The sequence below is a fragment of the Chelonus insularis genome, unplaced genomic scaffold (assembly GCF_013357705.1).
Source record: "Chelonus insularis isolate UGA/USDA-ARS -01 unplaced genomic scaffold, ASM1335770v1 scaffold_714_pilon, whole genome shotgun sequence".
Classification (NCBI taxonomy): Eukaryota; Metazoa; Arthropoda; class Insecta; order Hymenoptera; family Braconidae; genus Chelonus; species Chelonus insularis.
Genome location: NW_023276795.1, coordinates 1,589,102 through 1,602,738, shown reverse-complemented (window position 1 = coordinate 1,602,738; position 13,637 = coordinate 1,589,102). Strand labels below are relative to the sequence as shown.

Sequence of the window (13,637 nt, the reverse complement as noted above, 5' to 3'; positions counted from 1 at the left end):
CAAATGATACTAAAATAACAGAAAATAAGCGTCGTAATTTCAAACGCGACTAGCGAGCCTTGCATGTGCTTAGAAAGAAAGTTCAAATCAATAGAGTTGTACAATAAAATGTATTATTAAATGTGAATAATTTTTAAATTGATGGATAATGTTTTTTTTTTCAAGTGAATGTAAATATTTTAAAAAATATTTATGTTATAGATTGATAAAATAAATAATTTAAGTTAACATTTTGGTATATAGAATTTTTAGTTTCATTCATAGGGAAGACAGCTAATTATTATACTTTTTTGTTTAGAAAATCATCATTTCCATTCAATTTAAAAATTCAACTCAGACATTGGCTCAGAAAGTACGCGCTTGATACCTTGGCAAGTCAGCGCATCCAAATCTTGACATATTTCTTATCTGTTATACACGAACAAAGACTAAAATATCAGTTTGTCTAGCTACTCGTTGACTACATTTATAATTAACAACATCAACAGCAACAACACATATTATATCAACGCGAATATATAATAATCTCTATCATTAATTATTAATCATTACTTTCTATACATACCCATTTGTATAAATACATTTATGTATATATATATATATATATATATATTTTGTTTTTATATATATTATGTATATGTATCATGTATATGGCATGGAAGAAAAATTTAGGAGAAATCGCAAGGCAATGTACAATAAAACTTTCTGACTTATTAAATAATTCCTTTAAAACAACGTTCTGAGCACAATCAGTAAAATTACGAAGTCTGTTTCAGCAACAAAAATTGATTCAAAAATTTTCATGGTTTTGAAAACTTTTTGTTAAAAAAAAATTTTTTGTATCAATTCTTTTATAAACTTTAGATTACTCTTTCACATATATGATCTCTGTCACAGAATATTTTTTCTCAATAATCTATTCAATAATGCATAAAAATACATTTTCAATTAAAAATCATTGATCAATTTTTTTTAATCATATTTTTTAGCGCTTATAGCTTAAAAAATATATAATAGATGTGTATATAAATCAATGAATAAAATAGTTAGATATTTTAGCAAACATAATGGTAACTTCATTTGAACATTGTATGGTTTCTGCAATTCATGAATATCAATTATCTTTGATAATAATTTACATCACATCAACGTTAAATTAATTTTAAAAACTTGCGCTTATTCTCCTATAGTTTTTTATACAATTATACAATTAATATCTAGAAAATGCAATCCTTAGTTAAGTATAATGGATAAATGGACTCAGGAGGATCGGTTTAGTCGATTTAAGATTCTCTATGATTTTTTACTTCATCGTTGAACTTTTTTGTATTGCTTTCTAAAGAGTATTGAAGCTCGATTTAATATTTTCTCATTCTCCAATTATTTAGAATTTTTTTCCCTTCAGTATTATATTGTAATCAATCGGAGTTTTGATTAAAGATAAATCTTAATATAATTCCATAAAACTATTAAAACTTGCAATAAAATTCACAACTGCATTTTAATTGAAATATTAATTGATGATATAACACAATTTTTAATTCATCCCATAATTAGACTTGTTTAATCATTTAAATTTAATTATAATTATAATCTTAGTAGCAAATAGATCAGTCAACCATTAATTTTAGTGACAATGAGAAGTAGAAGCATATTGTACTTTTTTCGAATAAGAATTTAGAGTAATATTGATGGTAATATTTTAATAACCTCCTCTTAGTCGTAGATTTTTTTTCAATCCTACGATTGCTTTGAGATCCATTAATATCACAACACGTCCCGCTATATTGATTGGCGGTTTGATTAAAACATCGTCGGATAATTTACTTATTTATTGTAAAATCATTATGCCGACAAATAACAATAAGCGTAATGGCAATAATGACTCGGAGAAATGCTATCAATAATATTAATATTAAATTTCAATTATTATCAATGACTTGTTATTCATTATTTGTAGAATAATTTTACTCTCTTAATACATATTTTATTCCAAGAGTAAAATCCCCTGACGTTCTTAAATCCCACCGCCATTTAAAATAATTGGTTTCAAATGGTTGATCATATTTTTTTGAAAAATTTACATGATCTGGAATTAATTTGAAACCAATGTTTTAAATGGAAAATAAATCAATACTTAGAAAAAAGTAATATATTAATATTGATATTAGTAATAGTGCGTCAATAATTATTTGTTCAGAAAATTACAATACGCAGATCTTTATACCTTATCTATGTCGTAAAATTAATGAGGATTCGATTATTATAAGTAAATTTTTGAGATATAATCAAAAACAATTAGGGAAAATGTTACTTCTAAATGCTTATCATGTAACATTTTTGATTGTCTTCCTCAATGCGGTCATTTAACCAGAATTACTCATTTCCAAAAAGATGATGAATGTAAAACTTTTCACGATTTTTTTTTTTTTTCAAAAACTGCCACAAAAAATAAAGCCACCAAAGCTGCTCATCAATTGTGTAATCCTATGTTTTTTTTTCAATGTTATGACCTAATACATTATCCGATAATTTATCACCTACGATTCCAGACTTATTATTATTATCTTTAGTTCATATTTTTATTAAATTTTTGTTATTTTAATTACCCCCCAAAGAATGTTTTTCAGGTAATACTTTCAGTCAATTTTGTATCAATCAAATATGTCTTCCTATTTTCCAATGCCTAGGCCAAAAGAAAGCTCATGATGATATTCAAAAATTCACGATCTTATTTTTCCTATCGGAAAACAATCTAAACATCCAATTTATGCTGACAAATACGTCTCTAATAAATTATTCTGCGATACAGGACGTGATTAGACTTTGATTAGTTGTTTTTTTTTCCTGAATAAATAACTTCTTATTTATATAACAACAAGATGGAGAGCAATTATTTCGGACAGTATGCTTATTTAGAATTAGTTACCATCAAAAAATATCCATTACTTTTTTTCACTTAAATTCATTCAATTTAAATTGCTCAAGATAATGACATAAAACATTTACTTTCTAATACTGTAAAAAAAAAACGAAACAAACAAGTAAGAGTTGTCATTAAAAAGAAAATGACTTATGATATGTCGTACACTGTACGGACATTTCTACTTGAATTATTTGTCTCATAATAGCCATCAATTTACAGAGACGTTGAAGACAAAATTGATTTATCTAATGTAGATTTTGACACTTGAAGATCCAATTCCTCAGTGTTATCACGTCTTTTGCTTATTATTCATGAAGTAAATGCGTCGATGTTTATTTCTTCGAAGACGCACAGTCTTCACACAAAACACGAACTTTGTTTAATTTATTTGATAAATCGTATCACTATTTTATGTATTAAAGAAGTCAATATGTTTCGCTGAGTGACTCTGCGATACTTTTACTACCCGAAGGTAATTTTGCTAACTCACCAATTTCGTATTTATTATAAAGACTAGTGTATTCATCATTCAGAGCTGCCTTTACCTACAGAAAAAAATTAATTCTTTTTCACATTCGTCAAAGTTAAACAAAAAATATTTTAAATAAAAAGTAATATATATGTATATTAATTAATTTATCTATAATAATTAAAATTAATTGAAAAAATTATTTATAAGTTTAAATATTCAAATAAAAATAAAATACTTATATTTAATATTGTTTGTATCTTTTTTAATCGATATTTAAAAAAATATTTTACCTTATTTTTCTCCTCGATAAGTCTTTGACGAACCTCTTCATGCTGCCTCTCGAGCTCCGACCTCTTTTTTTCATAAATCTGCGTTAATCTCGTACGCTCATTGACGCCTTTCTCCACAGTTGTTTTTGACACTTCACGTTTCATACGCTTCAATTCCGCTTTATCCTTATGTACTTTAGATAATTGTTTCAACTGTTTATTAAACACAATTTATTTTATAAGTAACTATTGAATTATTTAATAATGTAAATTTAAAAATCAGTAAAGAATGATAAAATAAAATTTTATTTTAACTATTTCAATTACATACCTCACCATACCGCATCGTTTGCAGCTTGCACATTACATTATTGGTTTCTGTGTCCAACAACTCTCGTAACGTTTTCATTTGATTCTCTTGCGATTTATTCATTAATTTTTCTGCTTCAGCGAACACAATTTCGTTGTATTTCTCTCGAAGAGCTCGGACCTCCTGTAATTGTTGTTTACAAACGGCTAAATATCGTTCACTCTGACTTCTTGGGATACCACGTACTGTGCTTTCAACACCATCTCGATTTTCTTTAGGACATTCAGAATCAGATAGGACAGACGATTCTGTTGGTGTTATATTACTCAAACCAACATCACTAGAGAATCTAGAAAAATAAATATTTTATTAATAACAACAAATAAATTTTAATTTTAAACGAATAAATCGATTAATTAAACAGAAACAAAGCGCATACTCAGTAAAATATGTATTAATTATACTCTCTAAATAACAATGTTACATAAAATTATTAATTGATTATTAATAAAATACAATAACGATAATTTAGCGAATAATTATCATTTCTTATTAAATATTACCCCTTATTTATTATTAAAAATAAATTTCTAAATTCGCATTAATTGAAATTTATTGTATTAATATTTATTAATTTGTTATCCGCCATAGAATATCTATTTATAATTTATTATTGAAACTAGGACACTATTTATTGATACATAAAATAGATTCCGAGGCTGGCATTCATTATTTATTCACCTTACTCAACTGATTATTTATTAAAAATAAATTACTTGTTTCCCTGCGGAATACTAATCAGTTATAAATAATTTCAATAAATACTCACATGTTTCTATTTGACAGGCGTTTCACCAATTGACTAGGAGAAAATTTAATTTTTCTTTTTTCACCATCCGATGATCCTTTTGCTGATTGTACACGCATTTTTTTTTCTTCATGCTTACGTCGAAGAGTTTCAAGTTCTTTATCTAACTTCATCTGTTTTTTTTTCACTATTTTGTCATTCATGAATTTCTCCAACGGTTCAGCTTCAATCCCATCTCCGACTAAAAATAAAAAATTAATTAATTCTTCTAATTTTAGAAACATCATTTCACTATCAAAGAATTTATAACATCAATTTCTTTATCTTTTATGTGAATATTTATAATTAAAAATAAAAAAAATAGATATTCCACCATAAATATCAATAACTCACTGGCGGTTACAGTGATCGCAAGTTTATTCGATGACATATCAGCAGGAGCGACAGTTGGAGTTGTCACTGACCCTTCTTGTTCAGTGATATCTGTTGAATTAATTCCTGCTGTTGATGATCTGCCATGTGAACCTTGCAATCCAGTCCCTGTGGGTTGGTCACCTATAGATTGCATTCTCGTGATTTTCGCAGACTCATCCTTGAAAAAATAAATGCATCTATAATTTTAATGGTATCATATGAAGAACAAAAATAGAAACTACTACACTTCGCATTCAAAACTCACAATAGGTTTAGAAGCACTAGATCCACTAACAATCCTTTCTTTATCCTTATCCTTTTCCTTATCTTTATCTTTATCCTTATCCTTATCTTTATTTTTATCTTTATCTTTTTCCTAAATTGTTAGTAAGCATAAACACACCAAGACAAGTTAGTAAAAACATTACAAGAAATTATTATAATTATTAACACAACTGTAAAAGCATAAACAACACCACCATGCATAATATTATTTTCAATTGCTATTATATTAAAATAAAGTTTATTTAAATTTGTTTGTCTGAAAAGAACAAAAAATTTAAATGAAGAAAAAAGAAAAATCTTTTATAAAAAACTACATTAGTGTGATTAGTATTGTCATACAAGTAGCAAGACTACAATAGAAAATTCACATCAAAACTCACCTCAACTTCGCCTTCAGATCCGTCATCAACATCCATCAATCTTTCCAATTGCTTCGCCCTCTTTTCTAATTCACTTTGGTATTTTATAGGATTCGCCAATGCTTCCGCAAAGTCGCTGAAGCCATCAGGAACATAGTCCTTGACGATGACATGCAAAAACAGACTAGCTAACGGGCGTGGTTGACCGCACTCATTTCTGAGTGTTACATGTCGATATCCCGGGCACAGTCCGACAACGGGAAGAACTCGATGTCCAATTAATTTACCAGAATCTTCGTAAGCGGCTATTCGGATGGATGCCAATTCAGGTAAAACAACTTTTTTAAAAATAAAAGGCTCCTCATCGTAAATCGGATTGATTCCATTATTTGGTACAATTTTTGTTCTAAACTTCTTTCTCACAGTATCTGCTGGTAATCCGTACATATCTACTTCAACATATGTTCCCACACGCTTGTCACTCAAGAATTGAGCGGATATCACATGAATACGAACTGTACCAGCGATAATTCCATCAACTGTAGACTCGGCAAATGGATCCAATCGTCTATCTTTCCTCCTCATGAATTCGGGCTTCAATAGATATCCACAACGTTGATTGTACTCGAAAATTCCAATGTTTAACTGCATTGCGAGGTCTAGCGTCTGATAATTTAGAGCAACCAATTGACAGCCAGCATTCCAGAACACTTGAGGCATGAAGTTGCTTGAATCGAAGCGGGTTCCAGCTGGATACACTCGTGATAGCTGATGTTTATTGTAATTGACAAACTCTAGCGGTCTTTCTTTAAGTAAAGTTGTTGCTTGTTTCTCATCAAATGAGGACATCTCGTACATACGATTCTTCTTCTCTGCATTTTCAAAACTGTTAAAGTGTACGGGCTGTACATAATTAACTAGAGCTGATATTTCAGCACCTGCTTCTGTTTCTTTAGCATTCGATGCTTTGTCTGGCGCTTTATCTCCCATTCTTATTTTTATATCATCAACATTAGACTCATCGTCTTCTGTACTAGATTCATCCTCGTCTTCATCATCATCCTGATTCGAATCTTTACTACCTTGTCGCTGTTGAAGCATCGTTGAAGGAGTATGGGATACATCTTCATTACCCATTGGCGGATCATTACCATCAACAACTTCATTTTGAGGGATTATATCTGGCGGTAGACGATTTTCTCCGTCCGCTGATTGATTTACTCCATTATCGTCGATCTCGTGAGTACTTTCTGTTGTATTTTGATTATTTTGACGCTTTTTGTGATCTTTTTTATGATTTCGATGCTTTTTCTTATTCTTGATAATAATTTTGCGTTTAAGAAAAGACGGCGGTGGAAGCTCCTGACCTGGTTCAAGCTATAAGAGAAAAAATTAGATGACCTGGTAGGCTTAATTGGATTTTCTCACGACATTCAATTTTTCGCAAGGAAAATCTAATTTTAATCTACAATTTACAGCTGTTAAATATGTACACAGGCCTGCGGCAATTTTAATGTTTAGCAAATATTGAAATATTTTCATTATTATAATTAATGACTGCTTTTAAATTAGCTTCACTTATAATTTTTATTATAAATTAACTTGAAAAAAAAAGAAAAAAAATAAGTAATGATTCCTATAAATAATTTATACACTTAAAATATATTGTCAGGAATAAAAGCAATAATTTGTTAAGCAGATATGGAAAAAAGTTTAGTATAAAAGTACAAATATAAATATTAAATTCAAAAAACAAACCCGCACACCTGTGATATATTTCTACACTAGCTTCTACTTCTAGCAATACCTTATGCGAATCGAGGGGGGCATCAAGCAACATTTCACCAAAGTACTCCCTACAATACTGAGCAATCTTAGCCTGCTGCCGGGGATTGCAATGATTCTCGAAACTGAGTACAACCGGGAATTCCGAGGTTTTGAAGGCACTCTCTGCTATTGCCTCGATTACATCCCGAGCACATATTTCAGGCACGAATGTGTATCTGATAAAATAGATGCGGTTTATCAATGGAATCTACATAACTATGAATATACCAGTCTACAAGAATTGAATAAAGCAATGAATTTTATAAACTCTATTATTTTAATTGACTTTACCCATGAACAATTACTGGCTCGTCGAATTTTCCATTCCAAAAGTCGAGTTCCACACAGCGACATCCCGAAAGCAAGCACTGACGATAAATTTCCACAGAACTTTTCCCAGTTAATTGATGACCTATCGGTAAAACAAACATTTTGAATAACTATTGTAACATTTAGTAATTATCATGATTAATTAGAAAGATAAAAGCTCATGCTGTTGACTATAAAAATAAATTGATTCAGATTTTTTCTATTATTCACTGCTTTTATTAATGCTTTGATTATTATCAATATAATTTAACTTTCAAGGGCAATTCAACATTAAATAATTAGTTAAAAATACTATGTTTCACTTTTGAAATAGCAACATCATACATGAAATGTCAATCGTTTTTTTTTAAGGATCAATTACACGCACAATTAAATACCATGACATTGATACCATTAATCATATTTGTCTAATAAAGAATCAAAGTAAAAGAAATTAGTCATTTTGTTATTCGTAATGAACTTATATTATTGATCGATTGATGGATACGTGGATAGGATATGACTTAAAAATAAAATCTTAAATCAGTAATAACATCACTCACCCGTTAAATAGGTGTTATGACTAGAGTTGATAAAGTAATGAGCTAGAGGTTGATCCATATCATCCGACAGTTCATACTTGGAAACCGCAACGATTGGATTATCTTCGCTCATTAAATATCTTAGAAATCCATCGGAGCTTAACTGCCCTTTGCTTGCGTTTACTTTGTTCGGTTCGTACTGATTGATGATATCTCTTGCTCGAGCATCGTTAGCATATGGATATAAAATTTCATTGAGCCTTGGATCTCTTTGCGATTGGTTCAAGAAGTCAACAAACTGTGATGTAGACATCAATTTGCGCTTTGGATTACCCACAATCTCATCAAAAACCTTTTCTACATCAGTGCGTTGAACAAGAGACTTATAAAAATTGTAAAAGTCTTCGAACTGAAACTTTTCCAGTGGTACGGCATCATTCTAAAACAAAAAGTATAAATTTTTATAATATCATTAGTATTTAATAATTATTAAATGGTATTTTAATTTAGCTTATAATTATATTTTTACTGATGAAATTACGGTTAAGTATTATTAGAACATCAAAAATAAATTGTAAAAAGTAGTAACTATTGAAAAAAAATTGTCAACAGCTTGATGTAGAGAAACAGATGAAGAAAAATTTCCTAATTACACAACACGTGAGGTGAAACATTAAAATAAAATGTCTGTTGATAATTCGACATTCGTAAAGTGTTATCATATCTGACAATAAGCTCTGTGATCGTTTGACCTGAAGGATAAAATAGTCTCAACAGTTTGAATCATTGTGTCTTTTTTTACTAAAACTCCTAACAGTGAGTTAAGAGAAGATATAAAGCTGATAAAATGAATTCATAGTTTTCTCGTGTATCTTTGGATCCCTGCCAGTAGGTTTTACTCTGTAAAATATAGCGTAATATTATCGGATAACTTTTCTGTTCCCAAACACAACTCAGCATGAAAGATTTTATCATACACAGCGACAATTGAAAACGTCCATTCTCTTTTCTGGTCATATCTGATGGTGGTTATATAAAAATAAAAATCTTAGGATATGCCGTACAAATGGAACCCTTGAAAAATGTCATGATAAATACATTTTGTATCACGTAAGCTTTATTACGAATAATATAAATGCTCACGACAACATCGATAATTTCCAAGGTTCATAAAAGTAATGTTTATAAGTTGTAATTCAAGTTACACAATGATTTAAAAAAACCGAGACAATTCACTTATATTTAAATGATGAATTTCATGAATAAGATGACTGATGATAAAAACGAAAAAAATATGCTGAACAATCTGCAAACGGTTATGGTTTTAATGGATATCTCAAGGTTATTTGCAAAAAGTAAAATGCATTAATGTACATCCAACTGAGATTTAATGGTAGCTTTGGCACGTGGCCACGAAAAATTGACGCATAGGAGCGTAAAACAGTTTAACTAAGCGTGCAAACTAATAAAAAGTTTTTATTTATGAATAGAACGACTCAAATACCTTTCCGGATGGCAATGAGGAAATATCCAGTGCTTTCTCGACACGTTTTCGATCTTCCTTGTTTGTTGTAAACATTTTTATGATGCTGAAATAAAACACCATTCATTCAACTAAATGTTATTAAAAAATTTTCTTTCTCTTTTTCGCACTTTCACACATGTTCACTCTACTTCATTTTCGATCTTGAATCTTTAATACATTAGATTATCACCAGTCTTTCGTAACCAGCTTAAATTGGAGTTTAATGTTATATTTTATTCATTACAACTTTAGTCTTTTATCAATAATGATGATTAATTGAATTAAATTTCCTAGCTTTTCTGTAATTTTATTCTTCGATTTGTTCTTCTAAAAATTTTAATTAAATTGTCATGATAAATCATGGCTCATATGAAAGGTTCATTAAAGAGAATTTATAAATTTTGCTACGTTAACCACATATTGTAAAGACTTTTGCAATAATCTAATGTTAGATTTTTCATAAGCAGTTCAAGGGAATAAATTTAAAAAGTCGTTTAATTACAGTGAAATAGAAAAAAATAATAAAAATTCGATGAAAAGTTTCTCAACCGGACATTATTTAATACGTAATATAACAACGTGATCAGAAAAGTAATTATAAGTAAAAAAAAATGTATTTCATTTTTTAATTTTCTAAACATTAAATTGATAAGATAATTTTATTAATGATAACTTATTCCCTTTTTTTATTATGACAAGCACTACGTGGATTAATATGATAAACTTACTCTTTTATCTGAATTTTTCCTGACTTATCTGCACCCAAAACTAACTTGGTATGAGCTTTCTGAAGAAACACCATTGTACTACTATTAAGTTGTGTTGTATTATAAGCCAATTGAAATAATTGGTCAGTCCACAGCCGCGCTATTTCTGCTTTTGTTGTACAAAAGTTTACAAAGGTAACATTGACGAAATCAGATCCATAACAAATAGTTACTGTTTTGTCTTCGAGACTATCTTGGGATCCCATTGTGACTAACGACTTGAGCTTTGCATCCTGGAAATGATAAAATAACAATTATTATTGAAATTTAAAGTTAGGTCATCTATTTAACTCAACGTTATAAATAATTTTCTATAAATCTACTTGCTTTTATAACTTCACGGCTGATGTATCATACATCTATCACAATGTATAAGTTAATATTAAATATTGACAATGGAAATGAGTATGACATGAAATAAGGCATTAGGATCAACAAAGATGTTCCAAGTATGTTTAGTTAGGAAAATATCTATTGATTATAGGGAAATTGAACTCAATGAAGAGTTGAAGACTTTTTTCTCCATATAAAAAAGATTATGAACTATGATATACATGTAGGTGTGAATGAGAAAAAAAATCTAAGGGCAAAGTAGGTAATATTCTATTTATAAATTTGTCAATAATTATTATGTCGCAGTGATGTGATGTGCGTCATTGGCATGTATGCAATGACATGATATAATTATAGGATTCCAGGCAACTTTGAGCATTACAGTTGATCACCAGCTTTGATAAAAGTATACTTTTAGCAGTGAGACTAAAATGCCATGTCTAGTAGCTAGACTTTAACTTGTAATTTAGAAAATAAGTAACTTCTAGAAGAGCAATGAGTCGATCAGTGTAGCATAAAAGGTCAATAGAAGAATTGCATACATTTTTATTTCTGATTCTTGAATACTAATTTATGTTAATAAAGTAAAAAATTTACCTTAGGAATTTTGGCATATTTTCCTGTTCTTGTGTCTCGTATAAGAGCTATGTCAAGCATGTCCACCTCATTATTTTGATCTATCCAATATAAATAAAAGCCAAACTCATCTACTCGGAGGGTCACTGGAGTTGCATTGATCTTATCCCCAGAATCCTGTAAATTGTTTGAATCAAATTTAATTGTCAAAATAATTACGTTTAGATTAAATCAAAATAAACGCTTGCAATTTAATTAATATCGTGAATGCAATAAATACAAAATCCTCTCAGTAACGTAATATTGATAAATATATATTTTAGTTACTCTTAATTACTTTAAAAATAAAATGAATTCGATTATGTCTCGTCAGTAAATTAAAACAGTAGTAAAAAGTTTTTATTTTTACACAATACAATTACTAAAAATAAAATTGTTCAACATACGTTTTTTTTTGTAATAATAAAGTTAAGTAAACAAAGTCTCTCCAAATACTTGAAGTATTATTGATAGTTTTTTCCAATTGGCTAAACTAATGATGTTCTGTTTGTTTACCGGTACTCGTTGTTTATCATGCCGTGGGCAACATTAATCGGATGGACCCGAAACTTCATTATAGTTTTTATGGTTAAAGGATAACAAATGACAATTTTTTTAAATAATTCAAATACACCAAGTTTTAGTTTTACTGACCTCATCCCACTTGATGAACTTTTCGCCGACTTGAAGCTGTTGGAAAGCTTCCTCAAGCTTTGTCTGTCCCATGTTGATCGAGGGTTGTTTGTTATTTGACATCATCTTGAATGTCAGTAATAATCTTCACTTCCAAGTGAAATAATAGCCAGGAAGTAAATCACGTTGACAAGAGCTGGTGCTCGAAATCAACTAAGACGACGATGTTTTTGTCATTCCTAAGAAGGGCGTGTGTCGAAAGATGTAAAGAGCTATTAGCTCTACTTGTCGACGTATTCTTTTTTTTCTTTTTTAATTTACTCTTTTTTGTTCTCACAACAACCAAATTCTCAGATTTGTTTGACGTTGTCTGACGACAACATCGAAAGCCGTGTCAATTGCTTCGTTTATTCTCGTTTGTTGACAGTACCCTCGCGGGAACGACAACGAGAGCACCTCAATAACCTCGATGGACATTGACAACAGGCTCCAATCAACCGAAAATTCTATTTAACGCTAACTTACTTGAAAGAATCGTCATCATGGACCATAGCTACCTCTACTCGTCTAACCACCGACCACCTTTAAAGCAACAGACAACACAATTTACCACGGCCACGGTTCGTCCCTCACTCACACTAATTTACTTTCTTATGTCTAGTTCCTAAGAATGTTCACACATAACTCATACAAGGTTTGTACGTGTGAAATCACTTGTCTTTGTTCCTTATGCACAAATTCATCTTTTTATCTTACTCTTTTGCTCACTCCCGGTGGGTGGACTAGGTCTTTTCAATCTGACTGTGTACCCACTGCTCGCTTTGCTTCGAATGAAATAGAGATCAAACAAATTCTTCACCAGATGGAGGGTCGAACGCGTGCGCGCGTCGGAGCGCGCATTCAAATTGATTTTAATCCAAAGCGCGTGCATTTAAATATCCTTGAATTAGTTTTATCATAAAACTATCACTTTATCGATTCTTTATGCAGATCTAATTTTGTAAAAGCATTCAAAGTTTGTTAAATCAACCTTCAAGAAATATTTCATCTTAATTAAAAGCCTAAATTTAGATTAAGTCAATAAGAGAAATAGAAAGGTGTTAGAGATTGTGTGATCAGATAAAAACTTATTGCTAATGACATATAAACGATATAATAACCCCGATAAGGAGTACTTTCAGGTCTTAAGATATTTAGTTATTTAAATCCATGGACATCTTGATAAGAGAATTTTCTGAGATAA

At 29.9% G+C, this 13,637-nt stretch overlaps 1 protein-coding gene across 2 annotated transcripts; it reads right to left on the bottom strand.

Annotated features, from left to right (window-relative positions):
* Plc21C (Phospholipase C at 21C) lies at positions 1–13,258 on the bottom strand. 2 transcript variants are annotated; one of them, XM_035094582.1, is made up of 14 exons: positions 12,416–13,258; positions 11,744–11,899; positions 10,775–11,046; positions 10,026–10,110; positions 8,543–8,960; positions 7,962–8,082; positions 7,651–7,846; positions 5,865–7,220; positions 5,465–5,575; positions 5,179–5,377; positions 4,807–5,026; positions 3,999–4,326; positions 3,689–3,880; positions 1–3,471 (listed from the first exon to the last, which is right to left on the bottom strand). In XM_035094582.1, the coding sequence occupies exons 1-14, from the start codon at positions 12,518–12,520 to the stop codon at positions 3,352–3,354; spliced, it is 3,879 nt and encodes a 1,292-aa protein (XP_034950473.1). In that variant the 5' UTR covers positions 12,521–13,258; the 3' UTR covers positions 1–3,351. The 2 variants fall into 2 exon arrangements, with proteins under 2 accessions (XP_034950473.1, XP_034950474.1); XM_035094583.1 differs by lacking the exon at positions 5,465–5,575.
* Between the last annotated feature and the right edge of the window lie 379 nt (positions 13,259–13,637).